A 27657-nucleotide genomic window follows, 5' to 3' on the forward strand; every position below is an offset into this window, starting at 1 on the left:
AGGGGCCTAGGTCCCCTCCATGCATAGTCTTTGGTTGGTGCATCAGTCTTTGCTGGCTCCCTTGTTTCCAGATTTGGGGCTCTGTTGGTCTCCTTGTGGAGGTCCTGTCCCCTCCAGGTCCTTCTATATCCCCCTTCTTCCATAAGATTCCCTGTGCTTTTCCCAAAGTTTGGCTGTGAGTCTCTGCATCTGTTTTGATCTGCTGTTGGGTAGAGTCTTTCAGTGGACATCTATGGTAGGCTACAGTCTTGTTTCCTCTCTTCCGCCACTGTATTTTTTTTCTACTACAGTAAAAAGTTTGTGCAATGTGCTTTGATCGTCTTGTCCCCGCCCTCAGCTCTTCCCACATCCACACCCTCCCCCTGCCTATCCACATTGGTTTCCTTTTCTTTCTTTTTTAACTTGCCCAGTCCTGCTTGTGTTGCCCATATATTTTTGTATATGTGTCCTAGAATGGTCACCTTACTAGGAGCAACATTCTTCAAGAAAATTAACTCTCCATTTTCCAGCAGCTTGTATTTGCCAATACTTCCCTGGTTAGGTGTGGATATTCATGTCATCTTTCCTCTCCTTGCTGGGATTTGGCTTGGATTGAGATTTCATAGGACTCGTGTAGGGTATCACAACTATTGTGAGTTTATATGAGCAGTTGCCCTGCTGCATCTGGAAGACACAGTCTCTGGCTCTTACAGTCTTTCTACCCATTCTTCCTCAGTGATCCTCAAGCCTTGAGGGAAAGACCTTTGAAGTAAATGTCCCATTTAGGACAGAGTATTCCAATCTCTTGCTCTCTTCGCCTTGACCAGTTGTGGTTCTCTGTGTTAGTCTCTATCTACTGGAAATAGAAGATGTTCTGATGAAGGCTGAGAGAGATCCAAATCTTCGGATATAATGATAAGTCATGAGGAGTCTATTTAATACTGTGGCCATTTAGCAAGATAACAATGGTGGGTTCTTCCCCGGGGATTATGACCCGCAGGTTCTTTACTCCAGTTTCATCTTGTGGAGCTGGACTTAAATTCAACTGGAAAGTGGTATGTTGCTCCCATGATGTATGTGCCACTATTACACCAGTAGGCATGTCTTCCAGGTCAGTCATTATCGTTGCTTGCATGGTTGACAGCTGGTTAAGACTGATGATTAATTTTACCTCTAACAGTGTAGGTAGCATCTTTCAGCCCTATGAAAGCTAGCCAATAAGGATGAGGTTTCCAGGAGTGCACTAGCTTGATTTCTTGATGTTTTATAAGGTAGGTACACAGTGCCTTCAGCAATTGTGTCTTTCCATTAAGTCCTGGATGATAAACAATAGCCTAGGCTATAACCTGTAATGTTTGGGGGGACTATCGGGCTTTACTGACCAACAATTTCTAAAGAGATACTCCATTCCTGGCACTGGGCTTTTTATTTGATTGTCTGTGGTATCTAAAAGGAACATTCTCATCCTCTTGTGGAGTGTGCTGGTTAATTTTTATCAACTTCACAAAAACCAGAGTCACTTTTGAGGTGGAGACCTCAACTGAGAAAATGTCTCCACCAAACTGGCCTGTAGGCGAATCTGTGTGGCATTTTATGCTTGTTGGTTGGTGTTGGAGGACCCATCCCACTGTCACTGCCATCCTGGGCAGGTGGTCCTGGGTGGTAGGAGAAAGGCACCTGAACATGAGCCTGAGTCAAGTCAGTAAGCAACTTCCCTCCATAGTTTCTGCCTTTCCTCCTGCCCAAATTTCTGCCCTGACTATCCTCAGTGATGATGGGTCAGCTTCAGGCTGGGCAAGACTACATAAAAAGATGTTGTCTCACAATAAACAAACTAACACACACACACACATACACGGAATACATACATACGCACACACATATACACATATTGAAAGGTTTCCATTCTAACTTTACCTTGCTTCTTGTCATCATCCTTGTTCCTAGGATAAGCTCGCTAGGGAACTGTCTTGGTTATATGCCTGAGAGGATAGAACCTGAGATAACAGAGCCTCTGTTTATTTAAAGTAGCTCTCTTCTTGCCTCCAGGGGCCAGGGAACAGTTTTGGTGAGTACTTTGATATTCTTCTTAGCCTCATGGTCAGCAATTTGGAATTTATACCAAGAATTTTCTAAAATATGTCATAACAGCTTATATGCCCAAATTACATAACTTTAATTAAAAATGCAGATAAACACCTCAATAAAAAAGTCACTAACAGAGAGATGCCTATTGTACTTATGTCTCCTCACTTGACCACCTGCTTAAAAAAATCACATCTGTTTTCAAGTCATACTCATATATTCAAAAATTATTTTACCCTTTCAAGCTGAAAACTCTTCAAATAAAATCCCTAATCCATCCTTTATTATTTTTAGTCTATTTTAGTCTTAACCAAAAATATTCCTTAGTCACCAGATTAGACAAGAGTTCTAAAGTCTCAACTCAGTCATGTTGCTCCAATGGCAAATGTTTGCAGTATTTTTTTTTGTTTTTGTTTGTTTTGTTTTCTTTCTTTCTTTGTTTAAATTCCTTTCTTATGAATTACATTCCGACTGCAGACTGCATTCTCCCCTCCCTCCACTCCTCCCAATTCCCCTCCCCCAGATCTACTGCTCCTCTGTTTCCCTGCAGAAAAGACCAGGCCTCCCAGGGATATCAACCAAACATGGAAGAGCAAGTCACAGTGAGACTAGGCACACACCCTTATATCAAGGCTGGATGAGGCAACTCAGTAGGAGGAAAGGAACACAAATCACTAACAGCACAGGCAAATGTCTGTATCATTGGGCCCTGGCTATCAAATTTAATGACCAAGCCAGGCCCATAGCAAGAGATGTCCCTAATAAAGTTATCTCAAACACAATTACATTTCCTAATCCTAGTTCTTATGGAGGCCAGGTGCCTCACCAGAAGGTGAAGGAAGAAGGGTAGACAGAAAAACTTTGAGTCAAATCATGACACAGTACCTATCACTTGGTATGAAGTATCTAAAGCCCATGATTGGGAACAAGTGAGCTGTCCTTCTGTGTAAGGCCATGGCCCGGGATGTCCTGTAATGAGGCTGTTAGCTATGGTACTGTGTTTCTGCCAGGCTGCTGGGCAGGAAACAGACTGGGTGCTGTTTGCTTCTGGATGGGAACAGGGAAATCCCTGATCAAAGGTTCAATTTTTTCTCAGGAACAGCTTGAGCACTCAGGGCAAGGCCTGAGGCTCCTGGTCTCACAGGGGAGGTAGAAATGAGTTTTCCACTGGGTATCAGCTCTTTTAAACTGGGATTGCTGGTGCCAGACAGCAGTGAAAACTCAGGCATTCCAAGAGCCTACGGTGGCACTGCAGTGTTGTAGCCCTTCAGTTAGGCCCACGCAGTCCCGCATGCCAGTGAGCAGTGGAGCCTGGAGGCACCACTTACTGACAGGCAGCGGAGCCCCAGGCGGTCCTGAAGCTGGCAGCGCAGGTGGCTGCCTGACTGGCAGCCAAGCTCAGGATGTCCATCAGCAATTCTTCAGGGAGTCCCTCCTTTCCCAGAATAAATGACAAGTCTCGGTGGTCATGGGAGAGGAGTGGAGAGAGCCTATTTCATGAATCAGGGACTTATTTCCTTTGGGGCAGTGGGAGGAGGTTTGAGGGTGAATGTGTTTGATTTTCTGGGCCAGAGGTGCCAGGGATGCTTCATCTACATGGAACAAAACAGCACTATCATAAGAGGGGGAAAGCAGTACTTAATTATCCTATGGGTGGGGGAAGAACTCCAGGTAAGGTTAAAGGTCACTGATTGAAAGCCAAGACACCAGGACATCTCATTAGCTTAGAGTGGGTGTCTCCAGGACTCACCAGGTGCTGGCTGAACAGGCTTCTTATCAGGAGAGGGTCAGGCTTGTGATTCCCTAAGGGTCAGGTGAGGATCCTTAGGAGATCTGGGGTTCCTCAGATCCTGTGGAGAGGGAACTCCCCTGAAAGGGGAGTCTGACATCCTATACTGAGCTCAGGGGCTATCTGGAAATGCCAGACTTTGACCTCAACAGCAGAGTCCCACAGTGAATGATCGTGGTATTCTCTCTTGATATTTTTTTTTTTGGAGATACTGCTGCCATCTTACACAATTTAGACGTTTGTGATAGCATCAGTCCAGGCACATTATTCAGATTCCTTTTTCCTCCTAGACTGTGCACATAACCCACAATATTTGTCTGCTCACCCAACTCTGAAAATTGAAGAGTGACTATATTGTGTGAATAGCACCCACATGAAGTTGTGACTGGCGATAGGCATTTCTGTCCTTATTGTGGTCATCACCACTGTGTGTCTTCAATCACTTCATTGCCCAGGAAACATTGTCTCTTATGTTAGCATTGTCTATTGTCTCATAGACAGCTTTAGTCCACAGTCTGGGTTCAAACTGCATATTCCAAAGGTTTGTCTTAGTCCTAAGTGAATTGTTCCACTCAGCAATTACCCACTGAAAATCTGTCATGTGCCAGATACTTTTTAGAGGCTTAGACTTTACCATAAATAAGAGTATCTCTGCTGGTATTAGAAAAACATTCTAACATATAATAAGTAAAATATGTCACATTCCCTTTAGTAACTAATACAACAGACAAAAGTATTAAAGAAGAAAGATAATGGATTTACTGGGTTTGTGTGTGTTTGTTCTGTTGGTGAACGTGCCTCACATTTTGAATGGAATGGTCAGGGAAGAATGGAATTTTAGGGAAGGAACCAATATGGCTACCTAAGCCGAAGGAAAACACCATCTAAAGCCAATTGGGGTTTTTGGCTGTTGACCTCCTCATAGTTCAGTAGCAGAAAACAGTGTCCTTGAGAGGTTCTAGACTGGTCTTTCTCATATAATTAAGTAGTTATCTCTGCTGTTTCTGCTGTTACCTCTATGGAAAACGTCACCCTACGGCTTTAATCTTGAGTGAAGCAATGATCTTTGTTGTTGCTAGGTGCTTGGGGACCTTCTCTACCCCCAGGAAGTGAAGTAGCTTCACTGATCTGTAGGTGCAGACACAGCATATGACGTCATTAATAAAGACACTGGCCTTGTAATTTCACTTCTTCATTTTCAGCTGGTTCAGGATTCTAGGCAGGGGTCACCGCAGTTCTCTAGCTCCTTGTTGGTTTTTAGTAGGTTCCAGAGAGAGGACTCTAATACTAGTGTAGTAAGGAACTCGCTTTTCCATGATGTATGTAAAACTTTTATCAAGCGCGAACTAAACGTCTTGTTTATAAAAATTTAGAGTTTAGGAACTGCCTTCCCATGCCACTCCGCTGGGACACAAGAAAGACTTTCGCTTCCGTGGTTCCCGCAGATGCCTGTCTTCTACTTCACCACCCGATTGGTCAAGAGAGTGGAAAGAATACCCTCTTCCAAGACGGTAGAGGACGGTTGATAGCTTCTGATTGGTGTATTTCTGGGACTCAGGAGAGGTGACGCTAAGGAGGCAACCACTGGCCCGCCGTGCCTGTTCGCAAGCTCCGGAAATCTAGACCAATCCAGCAGTTTGTACCTACAGCCCCATCAGTACTTTCCTCCATCTCTACCTACCCAAAGCTGGAGGGGTTGTTACTCTTTAAAAAGAACCTCCAAATCTGAGCACTTCTCACTATAAAAGAATTCATTGCCAACTGACAAAAAAATAGAGTTTAGGGGGCAAACTGACAAAAAAGAAATTATTATAAAGAATAGAGAGAAATTATAGACTAGTTGTTTTGTGGTCAAATATGTTTGGTGATTGAAAAGGCATCATAAATCATTTAATTTAGGAAAACATCAGTTACTAGGTGAGGCAGTGAAGATTCAGAAGAAGCTGCAAACCTCTATAGAGCGTTCTTGAACCATGAAGCTGAATCAGTGAAGTCACTTAGCCATCAGTTGGTGAGGGGCTGCCCAGGCGAAGAAGAGCCTCCTCCTACACTGTGCTCAAGTCGTGCTGCGCCACTGTGTGCCCTGCAGGGGGTGAAGGGTCATTCCACAGGGTTTAAGAATAAAGGAGAATGGACCTAGCTTCCTAGGGTAGGACTTGCTGTTTCCTGGGACTGCTCTCGTCTCCAGAGTAGACTTAAGCTTCATGTGTTTGAGTCCATACACCTTCTCCACTCTGGTTGCACTATGACATAGGAAGAGGTCTTTGTCACCCAACGAGCAGCTTTTAGAATTTGCTCTGGCTCACCAGCAGTTTGGCAGTTCTCAGTCTTGATTGTTCTCTGCCTATCTGATCAGGGGACTGGAGTAGGGGGCCAGTACAAACGGCCATGTATGTAGAGATTTAACACGTCAGAAGGCCGGCAGTTCAAAGAGAATTTTGTACACAAAGATACGTTAGGATAGCAACCACAATTTTGAAAGTTAAAAATTTTTAAATCAATAGGAGGCTTTGGGTTTGTTTTCAGAATGCTCACCTCATAACAGTGCTACCTGGGGAATACTTGTCTTCATAGTTTGTATAAGAAAGACCTGGGGTTGCAAATTAGGCCAGCAACAGGGGAGTAACAGAAAAGCAAAGCAAAACCCACCTGGTCGCCTTGTGTCAGGGAAGGTTGCAGGTTAGTCTGGGCTATGAGAAACAGTTACAGCACGTCCTAAATGTTTCTGACCACATTACAATGCTACGCACATTTACACAAGACCGGCCTTTAACTGGGCATAGGAGTACTCAGCAAGGCAGAGTCAAGCAGATCTCTGTGAGTTTGAGAACAGCCTGGTCTACAGAGTGAGTCCAGGACAGCCAAGGCTACACAGAGAAACCTTGACTTGAAAAACAAGCAAACAAAGAGAGAGAGAGAGAGAGAGAGAGAGAGAGAGAGAGAGAGAGAGAGAGCGCTTTGAAAACTTACCCTAGAAACACTTTGGCCACACTCCTGAAACAGAGTAAGCCCCTTGAGGGCAAGAGCACATGCCTGGCCCTCTTCCCAGAACACACAGTATTTCACAGATTTCTGTTGCATTAATAATGAATAAAAAGTGTTACAATATCCCATCTGTTTGAACTGAAAGTGTGAGAAATTTTTCAAATACTTAGTATGTGCTTGAAGTGATTTTTGTAAATTAAATTAGAAGTATCTATCTTAATTTTAATGGTCCAAAAGATCCCGGAGGGGATGAACATATGTATTGTTCAGTGTGAGAAACCAACAGTATGTATTGTGATACTTGCTAAGAAGTAGTAATTTGGCCCCTTATCAGTGGGTGGTTTCAGGGCTGACAGCACTCCTGATGATGTTGTAATGTTGGGTGAGCTAGCCTCTAGAATTCCCTTTTTAAAAATGAGTTATTCCAGTAGGTCCGCTATGACCATAGCCTCTCGTAGCTTCAGGCTTTTGTCCACTGAATGGTGTTCCAATTTATTTAAAGAAAACAGTTCACTTGATCTTAGCCAAAAGGCCGAGAAGCGAAGGGAGGAGCAGTCCTGTTAGGCCACAGAGGAGGGCTTTGCAGCCAGTCCTGAAGATACCTGATAAAACAGGATCAGATGAATGGGGAGGAGGTCCCCCCCATCAGTGGACTTGTAAAGGGGCATGGTGGAGATGAGGGAGGGAGGGAGGGACTGGGAGGGAATGAGGGATCGGGACACGGCTGGGATACAGAGTTAATAAAATGTAACTGATAAAAAAAATAAAAATAAAAAAAATAAAATTATCAGTAGGGAACTTATATTCATTAGTTGATACAGACAGAGCAGTGAATGTGTTCAGACTAGAATCCATAAGGTAAATGCACATGCTAAGCACTAAACAGGAAGTAAGGCAACAACAACAAAAAATAAATAAAACAAAAGCAACAGCTAAATAATAATAATAATAAAAAAGGAAACAGTTTACACCAATTGGAATGATCTGTTCTCTATCAAACTATCTTTCACATTTAAAATTGAAACAACCAAAATCAGTTCTTTTAAAAAATTAAGCCATGGCTCTTTTCACAAAATATAAAGGCAAACTGTGTGTTCATTTATCACTACAGAAAGTCAATAAACACCATAGCTATTTTCCAGAGGAGACATTTTAAATTATAATTAGCATATGATTTAACAAACAAATATTTTACCAAAGAAAGAACCGCTTTAAATTTTTCTAATATTGAATTAAAAATAACTCCATTAACTAAAAACAAAATAATCACATTTCCTTTAAAGGAACAAATATTTAGAGTATTGATTATGAGGAAATTGCCAGCATTTGGATCCTTTATATGAGATCCTTATGTAGATCTATTTATCTATATCTCATCTGTATCTTTATATGAGATCCTTATCTAGATCTATTTATCTATATCTCATCTGTATCTTTATATGAGACCCTTATGTAGAGATCTAAGCAGCTTTGCAGAGCTGCAATATTATGACCACTGCAGCGTCCAGGAGACTGTGTGCCTCACACCCAGGCCAGCGTGCTGTGTTACACTGGGATTTCTTTTATTTATGTATTTATTTTACACTTTATTCATTATCTATCCCGACTGGAGCCCCTCTCTCAAATCCTCCCAGCCCCACCCTCCCTCCTCTCCCCCCTCTCCCGAAACTGAACATGTTCTGGGGCCGAATGAAACTTGAGCATTGAATTAATTTCCAGAATGGAGAGGAGAGGAGGGCACATCTGCAGATTCCTTCCCTGAGGGAGCTGGTGACTGAAGGACTGACATGCCTCATCCTCAGCGTTCAGTCATAAGCTACCCAGAGAGAAGCCAGGGCACTGGGTGGCTTCTGCCGGGAGCAGCCCCTGTCTCCTCCCCTCAAGCCTGATGGTGTCGTGTGGCTCACCTCCTGGACTTCTGTCACAGTGTAGACAGTTATGCTTCCCTGGTGACATGTGGTATCTGTCTCTATGCCATGAGGGTGTGTGTGTGTGTGTGTGTGTGTGTGTGTGTGTGTGTGTGTATGTTCCTGTCAGGCTCAGGTTTCAAAAGTCACACTGCCCAGGTTCTCCTTTGGCTGGAGGAGTCCCATGCATCACACATTCATTCTGAGGTTATAGCTTTTAAATGACCTTTTCAGCGCTCGTCCCTTTGCTCATTTTGATTTGCTCAGATAAATTACAACCACCTGGCCTTTTGTATTAAAGAAAGGTGCATACAAAACTGACCTTTTGCTACTTAGTGGGAGAGGGAACTTCATTGTATTTGAGATTAACTGCTGTTGCTGTTTTCTTGGTGATACACTATGTTACTTTATTTGAGGATTGTAGACATATTTCTTGTGCCTTTTGGTTTCACTCAGCTTCTTACTCCATGGGATTGCACATTCTGGGTAATAGAAAGAAAACCTTTGTTTTAAAAGATAATGAACCCGCTTTGTTTTGCCTCTGCTCCTGAGGATTTAAAGACACCATTTTGATCCCTCTTCACCTTGATCAACCTCCGGCCACCTTCCCAGCTGCACACTCTTGGCCATCGGCTTCTGAAAACTCCCTATGTCTTCCTGAAGCTCAAGCTCGCCTGGCCAGCTGCACCCTTGCTGCTAATTCTGAGAAATGTCCTTTCCTGGCTTCCTCCGTCCTATTAGCCCAGTATTCCACTTGTGTTCCATGGCTCTGGTCTCAATATATTGGGCAGCATGTCTGTTTCTGGAACAGTGGGGAAGGCCACTGTGCAGTGGACACGTGCTACTTCCGTGGCCCTGGTAGGGCTGCTGTGACATCGTAGCCAGGCCACCAAAGTTGTCTCTTGTGGTGAATTGCTGGGTAGCAAGTATCTACGTGTTTGAAAGAAACGCTCAACATTAAACCTCGTGCTTCGGGGTGCTTGCTACTGTGTCTAGGACTTGCCAAGTGCCATGTCTTCTCCTGGGCCGTCCATTTTCTATCGACAGCATTTCCTACTCCTTCCCCTTTGCCATTTATGTTTCCATCAAACATTTCTTAACATTTGGTTTAAGGCAAGTTGAATAGACATAACCTGTATGAGAGCAGCAGATACGAGCTTAAGCGCCAACAATTCTTTAAAACAGGCAGCGCGCATTTTATTTTTACTCTACCAAAAAATAAAGGTCACAAATACTGTCTTTCAGTATTTTTATTATACTTCGTCCTGGCCCCCAGCATGGGTGGCCCTGTATGAGGCCACGCTGACTTTTAACCACTCTTCTCCATGTGTCACCCTTCTGTGTGATCTTTTCTCCCGAAATGAGATCATCTTTGGCAGATTCTGTCAGTGACACAACCTATGTCAATAAAGATAGTATTTTAAAATCCACATTTTAATTTTGAAATTATATGAAGTAACCTTCAAAAGATGTCTGTAGGCTGATCCCATGCCTGAGGGCCTGAGGACCTGAGTTCAGTCTGCAGCTCTGAGAGAGAGAAGTGGAATGACGTGAGGTGTGATGGGTGGGTGTGGAATGGGTGTGAGGGGGGTGTGGTGGATAGGATGGAGAGGAGTTTTGTTTGCTAAGATTCCTCTGGACCTTTTGTTGCTTCCGGCTCTGGAGTAGATGAGCAGAGCAGGAAGCAGGACGCCATCTGCAGTGGCCCCACCTCCACCTTCCCACAGGGGCCTCAGGAGAACATCTGTTCATTGGGAGCATGGAAAAGTTGATGGACAGAATCAAGAATCACCTTCCACCTCAATTCTGCGAGCAGCAACTGGAACTGAAAGATCATATACAAAATGTCTAATTAATGGATAATTTTAGTAAAACCTTTTCATCAAATAAGTCCACTGTGAGTGCATTCACCCTCTAAGGAGAGACCTTTATTTCAGAAGAGAAAGGAACAAACTTTTGCTCTGAGCTTTAGTATAATCTTTCCAAGGTTGTCCTTCACAGTGCCACCTTCGGCTTCCTTCCTTAGTGAGACTGCTCCACAAAGAATAAGGCTTCTTTTTGCTACTGTGTGTAGATATCTTGTTGCTATACATGATATGAAGTTTTCTTTTATCATTAATGGACAAAATAAACAGTGCTGCCAAGCACAGAATAAACACACACACACACACACACACACACACACACACACACACAGACACAAACACCACCTACATAGAACACCATCTACATACTTAAAGTTTTACATGGAAAATTAACCTCAGTACTAATGAAAATACAGATTACTTGATGAATGGTTCATACTTTGGCTTTTCTTATGAATGAAATCTGTACACGCACAGTGAAGAAACAGTGGAAGCCGGCTATGCTGGAATGTTAGATGATAAATCTTTCAAAACCCATTCTTTCCTCGTCTATTTCAAAATATAAGGAGAGATATTATCAAATTATGCAAATTCCATAGTGAATATGGTGACTCATAGAGATGCTGGTAAATTTCAGTTGCCAGTTTGGCAGGATACGGAGTGTCGGTGAGGCGCTGTGTGGACCAGGTGGCCGTGGCCGTGTGGTGTCCTAGTTCCGAGTGCGCCTGGGACGGATTTTCGAGAATAGCACTGTTGCCACCTGGACCCTCACCTGAGTGCCTGGGCTGCTGCTGAGCGCCACTGCCGGCCTCTGCCTCTTTACTGAAGATGCAACATGGCGCTTTCTGGAGTTCAGGCTGCATTAAAAGCCCACCACCCTCTCATCACGGCCAGAGAAAAGAAGCTGAAATAGCAATTTTTGGTAACACCAGCTATATGACCAGTGTTGTCCAAATGCTAGCAAAAACGTCAATTGACGAACATTCTTTGTCTTTATTTGGCATCCTAGCCTTTCCCTTATATTGAAAATAGATTATTTTTCATACAATGCATTCTGATTACATTTCCCCCTCACTCTGCTTCTCCAAGTCCCTCCTCATCTCCCTATTCTTCTAATTCCACTCCTTCTCCATCTCTTATTAGAAATGAACAAGCTTCTAAGAGATAAAAACCAAACACAACAATAAAATATAATAGAATAAAGCAAAAACAAACAAAAAAACAAAACATCACCCTGAGGCTGCACAAAGCAACTCAGCAGAAGGAAAGGAGCCCAAGATCAGGCACAAGAGGCCGAGACCCATTCTTTCTTACAGTTCGGAGTCACATAAAAGCACTAAGCTGAAAGCTGTAATGTATGTGCAGAGGACTGGTGCGGACTCCTGTAGGCCCTGTGAGCCTCGCGTGAGTTTGTACGGCCAGCAGGGTTCGGTCTCAGTGTGGGCTGTCTAGTCCCTGGTTCTTGGTTTCTTGGCCCCGTGCAGGGTCAGGTGTGTGTTCCCTCTTGTGCAAAGGGCCTTGAGTCAAATCAGACACTGCTGGCCACCCCCACAGTGCCCCTGTGTCCTAGCCTACTCTGCAGGCAAAGCAGATTGTAAGTGAAAGGCTTTGTGGCTGGGTTGGTGTTTACATTTCTCTTTTGGTGGTCTGCAGAGTACCCTCTCACATCACAGGCACTAGAATGTAGGGGTGACGGCTCCATGAGGGCATGAGCTCAGCTTCTTCGTGTGTGGGTGTTGACCTTGGCCATGGGGCCCCACTGTCAGTTTGCAGCAGCCCTGTCTTAGCTCTAGCCTAGGTTGTCTGGGATCTCTGTGAGAACCCCTTGGCTGACAACACAGTTGAACACAGCCCCAGTGCTGCTATTGGAGGCCTCATTTGGTGACCAGAGACAGCCAGCTGAGACTCCATATCCCTGTTATTAGGAGACGTCATTAGGGCCTGCTGCATATCTGGCCCTTGTTCTGCCCCTGGCGTGACTGACATCCTTTAAGCTTTAAGCTCTAGTAATCGTGTATTTACTCTGCACTATGCCTTGCTTACTTCTTACGCATATTCATGATCCTACTCTTACACTTTTGACACTCCCAGAATATATCTGTGTGTTTGCTTATATATACCCTCGCTGAGATAAGGCGTTATCATTTTATTTGCTGTGCTTTGATCGAGGTTGTACAGGCACCCCTCCTGTTCTTGTCTTGCCTCTGTCTCACAGTGAGCTCATGGTAGTACAGGAGGTGTGACCTGAATGCTCAGTGCCACCCTGGCATCTGCAGAGTCTGCTGGGACAGTCTACAGTCTGGCCACTGCCGGCTGAGGACAGCACTTTATTGTCAAATAATAAAGATTGAGTGAATGTTCAGACCTCAGTGAGAGTAGATAGTTTTCCTAAAGTTATGGCATAGATGTTAAGAGACCACGAGACGTTTTTACCTTTAAAATGCATGTTTGATAGAAAATATATCAAATAAGATGCATTGCGTGATTTTCAGACTAAGCACAGGAAGAGTCGTGAGTTTAGAAAACCAGCTTCAAGCTGGAGAAGTCGCAGAGGAAGCACCCTATGAGCCGACATGGAGTCTGAGCCTTGTGCCTAGCACACTCCGTGACTGAGCCGTGGAGTCTACCCTGTCCCTAATCCGGTGAGACAGAACCACGGCACTCACCGACTTTTGCATGGTGACGCTGAGGAGGCAGTACCTGGGTTACTTCCGTGTTACCTGCGGTTGCACCAGCATCCAGCTCCCGTCTCACGGACTGTTGTTCCCTCTCCAGTCCAGACACCTTCGTTCATCAGGATTTGCAAAGTGGAGAACAATATAAAACCTTTTTGATGACTTCCTTCTCATGTTTTCAAAAATCTTAGAACTATTAACACATCGTGATGAGTTCATGACATCTCTCCCCTCATCTTGGTGGTGGAGCAGGAAGGTAGCTGAGTGACAGCATGAACCCTGAGGAGGACTTGAAACTCAGCCTTCAGAACTTCTCCTTTGAAACAAACAAAATTCCTCCAGACACCATAATATGCCAAAGGGTGTGCCATGACTATAAATGCTTACTCACAATTACAATCATTTTATTGTAACTCATCCTCACCCACATTCATAGGAAGCAAATTCAGATGTTTTAAATTATTTTCAAATTCATTGTCTGTTTAACAAATAGATTTGAATGCCAAAGAAGTGTTTGGGAGGGGATGGGGAATAGCGAAAAGGAGCTATGATGAATTAGTGCCACACTGATATAATAAGTATTTCATAGGAAAAGTGTGTCAAGCGTGGACATGATAAGACGGGTAACTGGGGAGCCCGAGCCTCACAGAAAGAGGTAGGAGCTCTGAGAACAGTGGGGGAAGAATTAGCTACAATTCTGTTTTTTATGTTTTATCTTTTTAAAGATTAATGTCCTAAAATTTATTGTGGTCATATTGTGCCTTGCAGTATTTGAAAGGCAGCTAACGGAACTGGGGGGCAGGGGAGGTCACTCAGCATTTGAAGAAGGAGAATCCTCTTTATCCACATACACATCTGATGGAGTCAGTGTAGAAAGCTGTCAAATTTCGGTTTGAATTTTCTTATCAATTTTTAATTTATGATGTATTTTATAGCAGCTATCCAATACTAAAGGAATTATTTTGGACAAAGCAATGGTCCATAGACCATCTCTTTAATTTTTAAATGTTCTTATCAGCAACATTTGTGGCAACATGATTATCATCTACTGTGATGGGTTCAGTTTGTTTTGTGGTTTTTATTGTCCCACACTGAATAACTGGCAGAATCAGGGTCACGTATAAAACAGACACGTCTGTTGTGTGTCTTCCTATAGATGTACAAACGCTAAACTACCACAAACCAGGATTATACATAATAAATTCTGAAACATCTTAAGAAAGTATTTTATATTTTTTTCTTGGTTTTCTGGTTGTGTTTTTATTCATTCTTAGTCACAAATGGCAGAGAGCTGTTCCAAGTCTAGTCCAATAATGACATTTCCAACTGTCTCATAATGCAACATTTGGTGAAAGGCAGACTGGAGGAGCCAAATGTGCCACCAGTGCTGAGGAAAATGGGGCTGCAGTAATTAGTGCACCATCTTCAACTATGAAATTAGTGATTCAAGTTCAGCACACTGATTGCACCCATCAGCCGTCTCCAAGCACTCCCAGCCAGCCCGGCTCCGCTGAGCCGTCTGTGGGCTTCCTCTTCTGTCCCATCCTCACAACCTGAAGATGTTAGTCATCCTCATAGTAAGCAAAGGGAGGACAAGTTGTTTGAGAGGCTAACCAGTCTGGTCCTGGTCCAGAAGAGCATGAGCAGAGAGGCTGGGGTTGAGGCAGGCCCTTTGAGGGACAGGTTTAGGGCCCAGCCCATCACCCATGCTATCGAAAAGGGAAAAACAGTCAGACCTAGCTCCTACTGTTGGTGTCAAAGAGCTCTCACTGGAGAGAGCAGCTTGCAAATGGCCTGCTGGTGTCAGAGGCTGGGCTGCTCGTCAGTCCTTAGACTCGCCTTTTCAAAGCTTAAGTCGTCAGTATAGTTGGTGCATATTCTTCATGGTAGGAAAATTCAGGAAGTAAGGCATGCGGGTATTGATTGGCAAGGACAGTTGTTAAGGATAAAGTTGAGATCTAGAAATTGGTGGGAAAGATGGCTGCACTGTCTTCTACTGCATGGCTTTACCCCAGAGCAGAAAGTTTCATGAGAAAGCAGCTCTCTCTCCTCCGTATTAGCCGGAGCCTTGCCATGTCAGTGTAGTCCCTCACCAAGCCTTCAGCCCCGAGCCACAGCAGGATAAACGCACTCAGTGCTTTAAAAGAAATTACTCTGAAAGCTCAGACAACAGATCCAAGTCTTTAAAAATGTTTCGCATCTTAGAAATAAAATATTCAAAATTGAACAAATATCAGCAACAGATCTTTCCATGTTTGTGAATATCGGTGTCACCATGATACACTCCACTTCAAGTGGCCAGAGACGGTGCACTCTGGCCACTTTCCCATGGCATCACAGTTTGTGGCAATGAATATTCATTTGCTGTATTTTGTAGACCCTTTGTTTAAGAGACCAGCAAAGACAGGTGAGGAAACAGGCCACTCATTGTTAAAATCTCTGTCCTAGAGGTGCCGTTCATAAGCCAAGGGGAGAGAGAGGAATGGAGGACATTATTAATCATAAATCCTAGAGTGTTTTGTTCGCACATAAACTTGAATTTACGTTTTCTTGTGTATTGCTGTTGAAAAAGTGGATTTCACAGCAGTATTCTTGGGGTACACGCACACAGCGGCATCCTTGATGTTCTGCCACAAACTTCTCAATACATGCGGCCTCTGCCTTTGGTGTGGCTTGCTTGGAAATGGCAATGCATTCTGCACCAATGCTCTCGCCACTCCAAAGAGAGAGGTACAAACCAGGTTCTATTTGTTCGCTGCCATGTTTAATAACACAATGGTGAAACTTTATTCAAGTAAGTGATTTCTGATTTCTGCACCTTTATTTATTATAAATTTATTATGTGAACAAAAATGTAAGTTAAGAAGTTAAATTCTTACTCATTAATAGTTTCTTTATTCCACATACTATTATCAGGTAGTTTGTCTCTTAATAAGATAGCAAAGCCTTAAATTCTGTTCATGAGCCTCTTCGTGTATGCTACCACACCAATGCTGGATAATGAATTCCTTTCCTCATTGTGTTCCTTCCCTCATTTGCAAAGGGAATTTATGAATGATGCATCACAGGGCTTCAGCCATTTACAGAGACCGGTAGTTAACGTTTTCAAGTAAAGCCTGAGAATCTTAAAGATCTCCATAAATAATGAAGCCATTCATTGTGCTCAAGGATTCTGCCTTCTTCAGTGATATGATTTTCTTCTCATTTGAAAGAGTATTTAATTGCATTGCCAGTCCTCTTTAATATTTAATAATAATTTTATTAGCTGTATAGGATGAGGAGGAACAGGATCTGTGGTATCTAGTGCTGGTCATCAATTTTTTTCTTATCATGACTTAATGAATATTATAATTACAAGGAAAGGCAGGAATATAAATCAGCTTAGTAGCTGGTTGGGACCTGCCAGCTTAGTGGTTTCAGCTGGCAAACCCAGACTAGGCACAAACTCAGGGTAGAGCTGGGGAGGCCCTCGCACAGCCCTCCTGCACCTTGCTGGTTGTCCCTCACTTGAAATGCTGACACCGGCCCTGGGGAGTCTGGAAAGCCACAGCTCCTGCTGGTTCCTTGGCAGCCGACAGGACCTTCACAACATACAGAACTTAGTCTTGGCACGTGTGTGTTCCTTGATCCCTTTTGATGTATTTTGGAATTTTTTTATTTCCTTGAACCTTTTTAAGATACTTTCCTTAAAAGTGGGAAATAGTGAGAGCTGGAGAGGACAGGGTCTCCACAAGGAGAGCAACAGAACAAGAAAATTTGAACACAGGGAACTTCCCAGAGACTCATACTCCAACCAAGGACTATTCATGGAGATAACCTAGAACCCCTGCACAGATGTAGTCCATGGCAATTCAGTGTCCAAGTGGGTTACATAGTAATGGGAAGAGGGACTGCCTCTGACATAATCTGATTGGCCTGCTCTTTGACCACCTCCCCCTGGGGGGAGCAGCCTTACCAGGCCACAGTAGAGGACAATGCAGCCACTTTTGATGTGAACTGATAGACTAAGATCAGAAAGGAGAGGAGAACCTCCCCTATCAGTGGACTTGGGGAGGGGCATGCATGCAGAAAGGGGAGGAAGGGTGGGATTGGGAAGGGAGGAGAGAGGGGCTTACCGGGGGATACAAAATGAATAAAGTGTAATTAATAAAATAAAATTAAATTTAAAAAATTTTAAAAAAAGATACTTTCCTTTCTGCTAAGACAAATAAATGCCTATGTTATTGCCTTGCTCTGGCCACCATCATGGTAGCCCTGAGCTTTCCCAAGTGCTCCTGAGAACGTTTTAATAGGCCTGTGGCCGGAGGTCTGGAGAAAGCTTGTGTCTAGAACCGCACATTTCGTGCCTCTGGAGGTCAAACCAGGGCCCGAGGAGAAGGTGATTTCCGCTGTTGGCTTTCTAGGTGTATGTGCATATGAAAGGGTTGCTGGACTATTGCCGTCACTTGTTCAGGAGTGAAACCAGGTACTGATATGTTTAAAGTGCTTCTAAGCCGATTCTAAAGCAGAGCATTTCTGTCCCCCACAGCAACTGCTTCGAGAACGCCAGCAGATGGCCAGCCGGCCCTTCGCTTCTGTTGATGTGGCGCTGGAGGTGGGAGCCGAGCCTACGGACTTTCTTCGAGGGCCACTAGAGGTAGGACGTGGTGCTGGGGCCCGAGTTACTCGCGTGTCTGTGTCATTCTCTCATGTGCATCTGCTGGACTGTTTGGAATTCCAGGGCCCAGCCATCATGTGATGGCATTTCCAAGGCACACAGCCTTAACGTTATGCCATGAGCTGTAACAAATGCCGCTGGAGAGTCTGTGAGCCCAGACAGGAGTGCCAGGCTGCTCAGCTGGCAGCCGCCGCCTGGCAGAGAGGAGCTGAAGGACTCTAAGGTGTGGTTGGGATTGAAGAAGAATCAGATGCCATTTTTCGTCCCCAGAGCCTCCCTGGCCCCCGCCTAACAGGTCACACCCATCCTTGTTAGCCACGTTTTACTGCTCAAGGTGTGTGGAGGTGCGCTGCTCGGTAATCACACTGTTCAGCTTTCACACTTGCATGTGAAATATACCAGACAGTCTCGTTGTGGAGCCAGATGGTTAGCTCTGCTCTGTGGCACGTGCAGAAAGCAGAGCAACACGAGAAAGCGCTGTGTGCAGTTTAGTGTCCTGTGGGAATCCGCGGTAAAGTGAGATCCACCTCGAGAAGGGAAACTCTGGCCTCGAGGACGGTGACCGGCCATGGCTTTGAGGCATTCTTATTCTGCTGTGGCCTTATCCCTTTGCTCAGGGTGTGCAATGGGAGCATGAGAAACTCCAAACAGACGTTACTTTATCCTCGTTTTTAGAAATGTCAGTGTGTGACTAAGTGTGTTATCACCGGATCTCCCCCACCCGGGAGAGCAAGGAAGGCGTGCAAAAATAGACTCACCCTAAGACCTCCGTGCAAATAGGTTTGATTTTTGTTGGTAGAATTTTTGTTATTGTGAAAACCCGAAGTATGCCTCACGAATAAAATAGAAAATGCTAGGACTGAAGTGTGTGTGAGAGAGAGACAGACAGACAGACAGACATCTGTGCTGCTTCTGGGTACTACCATTTTCCCTGCTCTAGGTCACAGTTGCTGTTAGATTAGAGCATTAGGAAATGTGAGTGCGTGTCTTCCAGGGCATGGAGAGGAGTTAGAAGGCGGGATTATAAATGAAATGTATAGCAAATGCTCAGCTTCATTTTAGTCCTCTGTTTCAAATTCATTCTGGTTTTTTTGTTTTGTTTTGTTTTGTTTTGTTTTGAATAAGCAGAAAATGTAGACTAGTTCAATCTAAATCTCTGTTCTCCCCAGTGTTATGTGTTCAAGTCATGGGCGGAGTAAGTGTAAATATGTGTAAGCGGCTGTGCGGAGGGGCCTGGGGCAGCGAGCACGGGGCCAGCGACGGTGACACGTGCAGTGCTCTGAGGGATCGTGTCAGGGCCCGTGGCGGTGCTCATGATTCTACCGCTAGGTGCACGTGGACTGATCACCTCATCCTCCGGGAGTTTTTCCTCCAAAGTTTTCCTTTTCTCTACATTTTGATTTTCCTTTAAGTCTGCACTTTATGTTTTAGATTGTGAAAAGGGTCTGTCTTTCCATCATTTGTTCACCCCTGGGCTGTGTTCTCAGTTGGGGTGCTCCTGCGAGGCCCTCCACAGCCTGCTTCTCACACGCTCTCTGCATCCCTGTCTCACTCCTGTTCTTTGTGCAGCACGCTACTTGCTTTCTGTTCTAAAACGGTGTCTCCACAGGTGTTCACACTGAAAACAAACAAACAAACAAACAAACAAGGCCGTTGTCCAAGGGCTGGCCCAGCGTGTGTGTGGAGCTGTGGACAGAGAGGAACCGTTAGCGTTTAAGCCTCATTTCCTCGCCTCTGAGCGCTGCGTGTGCCCTTCCCCTTCTCATAGTGCCCACACTTAGCGATGACCCGGAAGTGCATGCTCCCCTCGCACTTACACACCTACTAGCACATCTTCCCCTAAGCTCGATCTCAAGCAAAATTAGTCCACTGGTTTGTGCACTACCCGCTTCTGCACAGGTGTTACACCCAGCACAGGCTGATACAGGCACTGTGAGTGAGTTTCTTATTATGGCATTGGACAATAGCAAACGGACTTTACTCTGTGTCCTCGGAAACTCACATGCACGTGAGTTTCTGTGCTTGCTGAGCCAGCAGTTGCGGTGCACAGCCGTAAATGCACGGGACTTCCGTGGCCAGTGGGAAAGACTCTTCCTGTGTATCGCTTCCTGTTGAAAATCATTGAGTGTAAACGGAGCTTTCTGGCCCAGTCCCCGTTGTGTGCCTGCCTCTGTGGCCGTGCACACTGACTCAGTTACTGTAGCTCTGCAGTGTGTTTGTTGTCAAAAGGGACGTCCTCCAGCATGCCCACTGAGACCCTGCCTTGGCTCTTCTTGTCCTTGAAATCCCATGTCATTTTAGGATCAGGTTTTCGCTTTCTGCTGAGAAACATTGTAGTTCAGTGGATATTTTTAGAGCTTAAATTGCTTGTTTGCTCTTCCTGTTAAAAGTCAACATCCGATTTTGTCTCAGCATCTCGGGGCTAATTTCTTCCCTTGATATCTTCAGAAAATAAGAGGCAGAAGTAGAGTTTTGAAAATTATATTTTATTTCCTGTTTGCTCTGTACTTTATAATAAGTGCTACTAATTAGAAGCTTCCTAGCTGTGGTTTATTTATCATTATTGCAGAATACTGATTGCTGTTTCAATCCCTTTAGAAATATATACATATACGTACACACACGTATACATATATATGTAGATATATAGAGATGACATAGATAGATATATAAATCTATAGATAGATAGATGTAGATAGATTATCATGTATGTATATCGTAATTATATATACATATGTATATGTGTGTATATATGTATGCATATAGTATATGGTTTTGAAACCTGGGGCCATTCTGGAATCACATTAAATGTTTTGTATAAATCTGAAAGTCAAAATACTTTAAACTTCTTATCAGTTTTTCTTAAAGTTCAGTGTTAAAATCGAACACAGTGCCACAGGTCAGCGGGCTGTTAGTGTCATACAAAAATTATTCACTCTTCATAATGTGGTTCTAAACAATGGGTTTATCTTAAGTGTGACTCCTATGTGCATTCTTGAGAGTCACATCTATGGTCACGTGAAAACAACGGCAGGCAGAGTAGGAGATGGTCATCTTTTATTACCTGCTGTCTGTGGGTAAGTGTACCGCCGCCCACCCCAGAAATAAAAATTGTGTTTTTCAAATTTTATTCATATACTGTTCCAATCTCATTTAAAATCCTTAGGCCAGTCTTATTACAACAAAGAACTTCCAGAAGACAAGCAGAACTGATACCCAAATTCAGTAAAGTTACAGAATATAAAATAAATATGCAAAATCAAGTAGCACTTCTATGTGTCAATACTGAATTTGTTTAAAAACAAATAAGGACAAAAATCATGTTCCTGTTAACTAAAGAAGATACTCAGGATAAGTTAACCAAGGAGACAGAAGACCTCCACAGTGAAAATTATAAAACACTAATGAAAATGAGGCAGGCGCAGAACTTGGAGACACCTTCTGTGTCCGCTGAGTGGGACAGTCAGTAACGGTAAAAATGTCTGTACTGTGCAAAGTGATTCACAGACTCAACGAGGTCCCGCCCGACCCAACTGTGAGTAAAGCAAGCATCCAGCGACATACAGGGAGTTATCACAGACACTCAAGTAGCTAAATGAATCGTGAGCACACACCAAAGCTATAGGCAACACAGTGCCAGACCTTAAGACATACTGTAGTGTCGCAGTAAATAAGACTGCACGGTTCTGTTATCCAGGCCTCCAGATCCCAGGACATACTACTGCGCATCATTATATAAATGATGTGTGTATATGTGTGCATATGTATACATACGCATGCATACTATATAGTACATATGCTACAGTGTGGAAGGTAATTTAAAATGTGTTCAATCTGAAATCCACCGTGTTGGGAAGCCATCAGGCTGGCCGTTCCTCGGTGGCATGTTGTCTCTGACAATCGCGGGCACATCCCTTTTGCTCTAGCAAATCCTCCACAGTGTGCAACAGTGACGTCAGCTTGCAGCAATGGCCAGTGAGCATAGTTTTTAGACTGTTGTCTAACATTGAGATTATCTTGAAGCAGTTGTGCTCCAGTAGTTTTCTGATATGCCTAAATATTTCATTAAGCTATCATTTCCTAAGACAGCTGCTTTAACACTATTTTTTGTTTTTAATATATTTTTTACTGTTTCATATGGAATGTTATTAATTTATTTGCACTTTTTCTTCCACTACGTATATCAGTAGATAGAGCCTCAGTGTAGTAACTGACTTAAGAATCCTGTAACATTCTATTAAATCAAATACTTACTATTATGAAATAAAATATGAGCTATCACAAATACAGTGCTACATATTGCATTAATATATATATAATATAGGAGGTCAATAATGTTAAATAAACAGCATGCTTCTCATACATGCTTTCTTGGAAAATGAAGTTTCCAGCCAGACCCGCCCTCCTCTTTTCGGCTGAGATGAGTGTGTGCTGTCCGCCACACATCCGTGCAGCCATTGTGTGGCTCTGAGAGCAAGAGGCAAAGTCCTTTCCCCTCCAGGCTGCTTGTTGGGGCTGTCTCGCCACAGAGAGGAGACTGACACCCACTCCTGCCACTGACACACATTCCTGCCGCTTCCCCACCTAACACAGTCCCCGTCTCTGCTTGGTTGACAGGACTTTCCTGTGGGATAGAACTCTTATTCTTCAGGTCAGACAGCAGTGACTGCATGAGTCAGGAGGAAAACTGATGAGGAGCATTAATTTAAGGTGACAAAGAATTTCTGTGCAAAATTAAAATCACACAAAAGTCTGAAAAACATAAATTTTTCTACAGACCATTATGTTGAAGTAATGGTTTTCAAACTAACGTCAGAAGTGGGGAAAGCAGACTGGATTACATATCCTTGGATATCAGCTCCAGGAAGGTTTCAGTAGAGGAACGTAAGATCCCCTAGAAAAACTCACCGTTGGCAGGCAGAAGGTTGAGAGTGTAGACAAATGTGTGCCACTGCCAGGATGGTGTGCAAAGAGAATTGTAGTCAGTCAATTCTCTATTTGCTCATTAATCCACTGTTTATTCGTCCTTTCTCACACCAGGAACTAGGATGTGGAAATCAAAACTGAGTCTTGGCCCCTGCTCTTCTCAGTATCAGTTCAGTTAGAAATAGGAAGAAGTGCAGTATGTAGGGTTTTCCATTTGAGACACAAAGCTATTGGAATTGCCCGCGTTGACCCGTGTGCTGGTCTGCTTTCTGTTGTGAGGAGGCGCATCTGACCACAAGCAGTTTGTGCAGGGAAGGACTGACGTGCCTCACGTGTCCACACTGTGTTCATCACTGAGGGAAAGGAGCAGGAACCTGGCGGCAGAAAGAAGCAGAGAGCGTGGGGTACCGCTTACTGGCTCACTCAGCCTACACCTCCCAGGAACAACCCAGTCTTGGCACCACCCGAAGACTGGCCCCTCTCACATCAGTCACTAAGAGAGTCAGCCAGACGCTCCAATCTGACGGAGGCAGCCTTTCAGATGATTCTATCTAGCCTATGTCAAACTGGGAAAACCCAACCCATCGTGCCTCACCTGTGAGGTGTTATCAATTAGATCTGTTTTCTGAGAAGCTGAATTGTTATGTCTTTTAACTTTAGCACATCAGTATATAGAAGAGTACTATATATGTCTTCAGGTGTGCTCAATATGAGTAGGTGTGGGTAGAGCTGAGAACCGTTGAGCTTAGGGCTTCTTGTCGTAATAGCTGCTCTTTCAGGCTCTTGGATTGATTGCACATGTGGCTTGTCATGTCTTACTTTGAAGTAAGACTGTGTAACATCTATGCATTTTGGAAAATCTGGGGAATTTTTTAAAGGTGTCTTTACACATAACCTAATTTTGCTTATATAGTAAATTTCTAGCAGTTTCAGATAACATGTTAAATTTTGATGCCCCTACTTATCAATGACAACAACTTATATATACATATACGAATACTGCACACACATGGCATCCCAGATGTCATGACATCACAGAGAGGGTTAGGACACAGCTGGAGAGCTGCAGAATCTTGGTGTCTGCTCTGAGAGTGACACTGACTGCCTCCCTCCCTCTCGCTGCGCCCTGCCTCGAGCTTCTTTCCCTCATGGCTGTTGCCACTTCCTGTACATTGTAAGAGATGATGCCCATGACGGAATATCCTGCTGTTAACAATCAGCCACATCAAACAAGAACAGACAGAGGAGTGAATGGACCTCGACGCAGCCCTCCGGAGAAAACTCACCTAATCTCACCGGGACCTGCACAAGGCCACAGGCTGGCTGTGCTGGAGAGCCTGCCTGCCTGTGGCCTCAGGTCCCAGCACTTGAGGACCTCCTTCCCAGCATTGTCACCCTGAGCACCAACCCTGGACCTTTGGGCGCACTCACCATGCAGACTGCGACAGTTAGAGACATCTTCTATGTGCTTATTTTTTATAAGACTTGAAAACTAACTTGAAAAAAATCTCATAAACTAAATAGTTGTTCTAGCTGCCTATGAGGTGCTCTTTAATGAAATAACTCCATTTATTAAGAAATAAAATATTAATATAATATATTAATTTTTTAATTAAAATTAGCATACATAGAAATAGAGAAGTGAATTGTATCACTGAGTTTCCACAACTCCAGACTCTTGGTTAGTCTTGTTTTATCATCAAAACATTAAATTTTATTGGATCTTGGAGTTCTTGAGTTATCATATTGAAATACTGAAAATAATTATTTTTAAACATTGGATTTAAACATGTGGTTTCTAGTTTTGTTCTCTAGGGTTTCGGTTTGACCTGTCTGCAGGTGAAGTCTTTGCTCTGCTTACCATTCCAAGCATCCACATGGTGGACGATGGGAAATCCCAACACCTGAACGTGAAGCAAAGCTCCTTACTCAAGATGTTTTTACTCACCAGCAGACTATGTTTGTCGTTTCTTTCATAGCACTGTGTAGACAATGAATTTTGGGAACATCAGCTTTTGCTGAATGGAAGTTGCCATTTAACAGTATAAGCAATTGATTTTTCCAATTTACTATATTTTTAAATAGCACATTAAAGAGTAGTTTCTTCATTCTTATTACAATACTGATCTATTTTTTTCTCACCAGGAAGCCCAACTCAAGTGCAGAAGCAGTTTTAATTAAGAATACAAAAAGGAAAGAAAACAAGGAACTTCATTAGGAATTCTGATTTTTGCTGCCACCCCCCAAATGTCCATGCGCAGCGTGGATTAGCGAGCTGTAAGAGGCACTATCCATAGGGTCGCTCATAATTGGGAAAGTAACCTTGACACATTTCAGTCCAACGCTGAGGATCTGTTTTATTCTACTCCAGACAGTATCCATTACCCAGGGTGTAGGGCTAAATTAACTTTAATGTTGCTCTCTTCACAAGACATTCCAGAGCTAGCAATAACATTAACACAATGCTGTTAAAATAAGAATTTCAATTATAAGGCAGATGAGGCTGGGAAGAACATGACAGCCTTAATGAGCAGCAGGAGCCAGCCCTCGCCATGATAAGGCTCGTAGTTACAGACAGAGGAAACAAAATCCAGCCACGGGCCTTCTGGGTGAGTCTGCAGCCTCTGCTGTGCACTCCTTCCTGAGCACTCTCCTGGCCGCTGCGGTGGCGGCCCTGCCTTCCTCCAGTGCTGCTGGAACACCTTTGATGGCCCCTTGCTCCACTCTTAGCTGGAGGCAGTCTTTCTTTCTCTGCTCGGAGCTCCCTGAGAAGAACGGGAATCTCCAGGTCGGCCCGTCTCAGAAGTGGGAAAACTGGGTCAGTAGCTTCGGTGTTTGTATGGGAAAAGAGTGAAATTAGTGGAAGGACCAATACGTGCTTATTCAGAGAACTGATTTTTAACTAAGGCAGAAATGTGAGTGTGATCCAGCTGCCTTGGCCTTCTGTGTGTTGCAGCCCGCCTGCCCTTGTTTTCATTTAAGTTCTATACAGACAGAGCTGCCAGAGCCAAGGAGACCACAGGAGCAGAGACTGCAGCCGAGAGAGCTGTCCTAGTCCTTTGCGGTGTTTGTAACAAAGGTCCCATTGGTAGGATGGCTGGTAAACAGGAAAGTTATTTCTTACCCATTCTGGGACCTGGTAAACACGGGAACAAGGAGATTTTGTGTCTGGGTGGGCCCAATGCTTGAATCAAACTCCTTTAGCTGTGTCCCCAACTGACAGGACAGGAAGAGCCAACCCCAATCTCTCTTTTTGTGAAATAGGAATTTGGTTCCACGAAACCTTGAGAGATCCAAGCATCTGTTAGCCATTATTATGGGGCCACTCCTGTGGGATCTGTGTTCTGCAAGCCTCTAAGCTCTGCACAAGGTTCTATAAAGAACCGTTTTCTTGGCTGGGCCTTGGTGGCACATGCGTATAATCCAAGCCCTTGGGAGACAAAGGAGGCAGATCTCTGTGAGTTCAAGGCCAACCTGGTCTACAGAGTAATCCAGGACAGCCAGGGCTGCACAGAAAAACCTTGTCTCAAAAAACAAACAAACAAACAAACAAAAAACAAATCAACAACCCTGTTTTCTAATATGATTTCATACACCACAAGAACACACCATACACACATATAAGGCGCCCACGCACGCACACACTGTAGAACATGTCCTTCCCAATCCTGAAACTGTCAGATTGTTTTATGGAGCTTAAGAGGCCAAGAACCTGCCCTGTTTATCTCATCTATAATTCAGTTGACTAATGCTCACGATCAGCTGCCGTCTCTTGCTTTTCACTTATTTTGTAAATTATTAGGGATTGTAGCTTCTTCCTGCTTGCTTTGGGTTTTTCCATTTCACATTTAAGTGGGAAATTTCTTATTTTCCTTTGTTAAAGGCCTGGGACACATCTCTGCTCCCGGAGAACCTAAAGACTGCTTTAGTTTTATTCCGCCCTACCTTTCACTATTTATGTGGCGTTTGTGTAATTAATATGAGCACTGCCTCTTGATTCTTCATAAATACATTTCTCATAGCGGATGTACTCCAGATTGCTCTAGAGCATGACCAGTCTCCTAGTCTTTCCTGCAGTGCGCGCTCCACTACCCCTAATGTTTGTGTTGTCTGCTCTGATACTGACGTAATCTGTCATCAAGGGGAGCATGGCTGATGCGTGAGTAGCCATCATTTGGCGGCATTCTGTGGAGCTTCCACAGCAGTGCTTTTCCTTTCTCCCACAGGAGCCTTTCTGGAAATGAGCGTTCATCTAGATTCAGAGTGTGCATCTGTAAAGAGCACATGCTTTTAGTTTACATAGTCGATCCATAGAATAACCATAAAACATATAAGCTATTTCATTAGCCTATGGTGGTTTTAATTATATTCACAATGAGACTGATTTTAAATTACAAATATCAAAGGAAAAATTTCAGTATGAGTTGCAGAGCTCAAATACAAACTGATTTCATTATTTCCTGTGTTTCTAGTAAACCAAAATATAACATGGAATCAGAGTTACTTTATTTAGATATTCTTCACCCTTCTATCTGTTTCTGTTTATCTTTTCATGTGGTGTGTATGTCTATTGCCCCTCCGCCCCTGTGTGTGTCTGTGCCTGTGTGACCCTGTGTGTGGGCCTGTGTGTATGTATGTGTGTGCCTGTGCGTGTGTGTGTGTGTGTGTGTGTGTGTGTGTGTGTGTGTGTAAGTGCAGGAGTGTGCACACTCTGATGCCTGTATGAAGGTCAAGCCCAGGTTTAAATCCGCACCTTCCATGGTTTTTCTAACAAGATCTTTAATTCTCA

The 27657-nt window shown here is 43.8% G+C and overlaps 1 protein-coding gene across 3 annotated transcripts in view; it reads left to right on the forward strand.

Moving 5' to 3' along the window:
- The window catches only part of Atrnl1 (attractin like 1), a 563418-nt gene that overhangs the window by 340318 nt on the left and 195443 nt on the right, over positions 1-27657 (forward strand). For all 3 annotated transcript variants that reach the window (XM_060391717.1, XM_060391720.1, XM_060391724.1), the window contains exon 27: positions 17814-17921. In XM_060391717.1, the coding sequence (XP_060247700.1) occupies positions 17814-17921 (108 nt within the window). The remainder of the gene's footprint in view (positions 1-17813; positions 17922-27657) is intronic.

This window comes from Meriones unguiculatus, chromosome 1, assembly GCF_030254825.1.
Source record: "Meriones unguiculatus strain TT.TT164.6M chromosome 1, Bangor_MerUng_6.1, whole genome shotgun sequence".
Lineage (NCBI taxonomy): Eukaryota > Metazoa > Chordata > Mammalia > Rodentia > Muridae > Meriones > Meriones unguiculatus.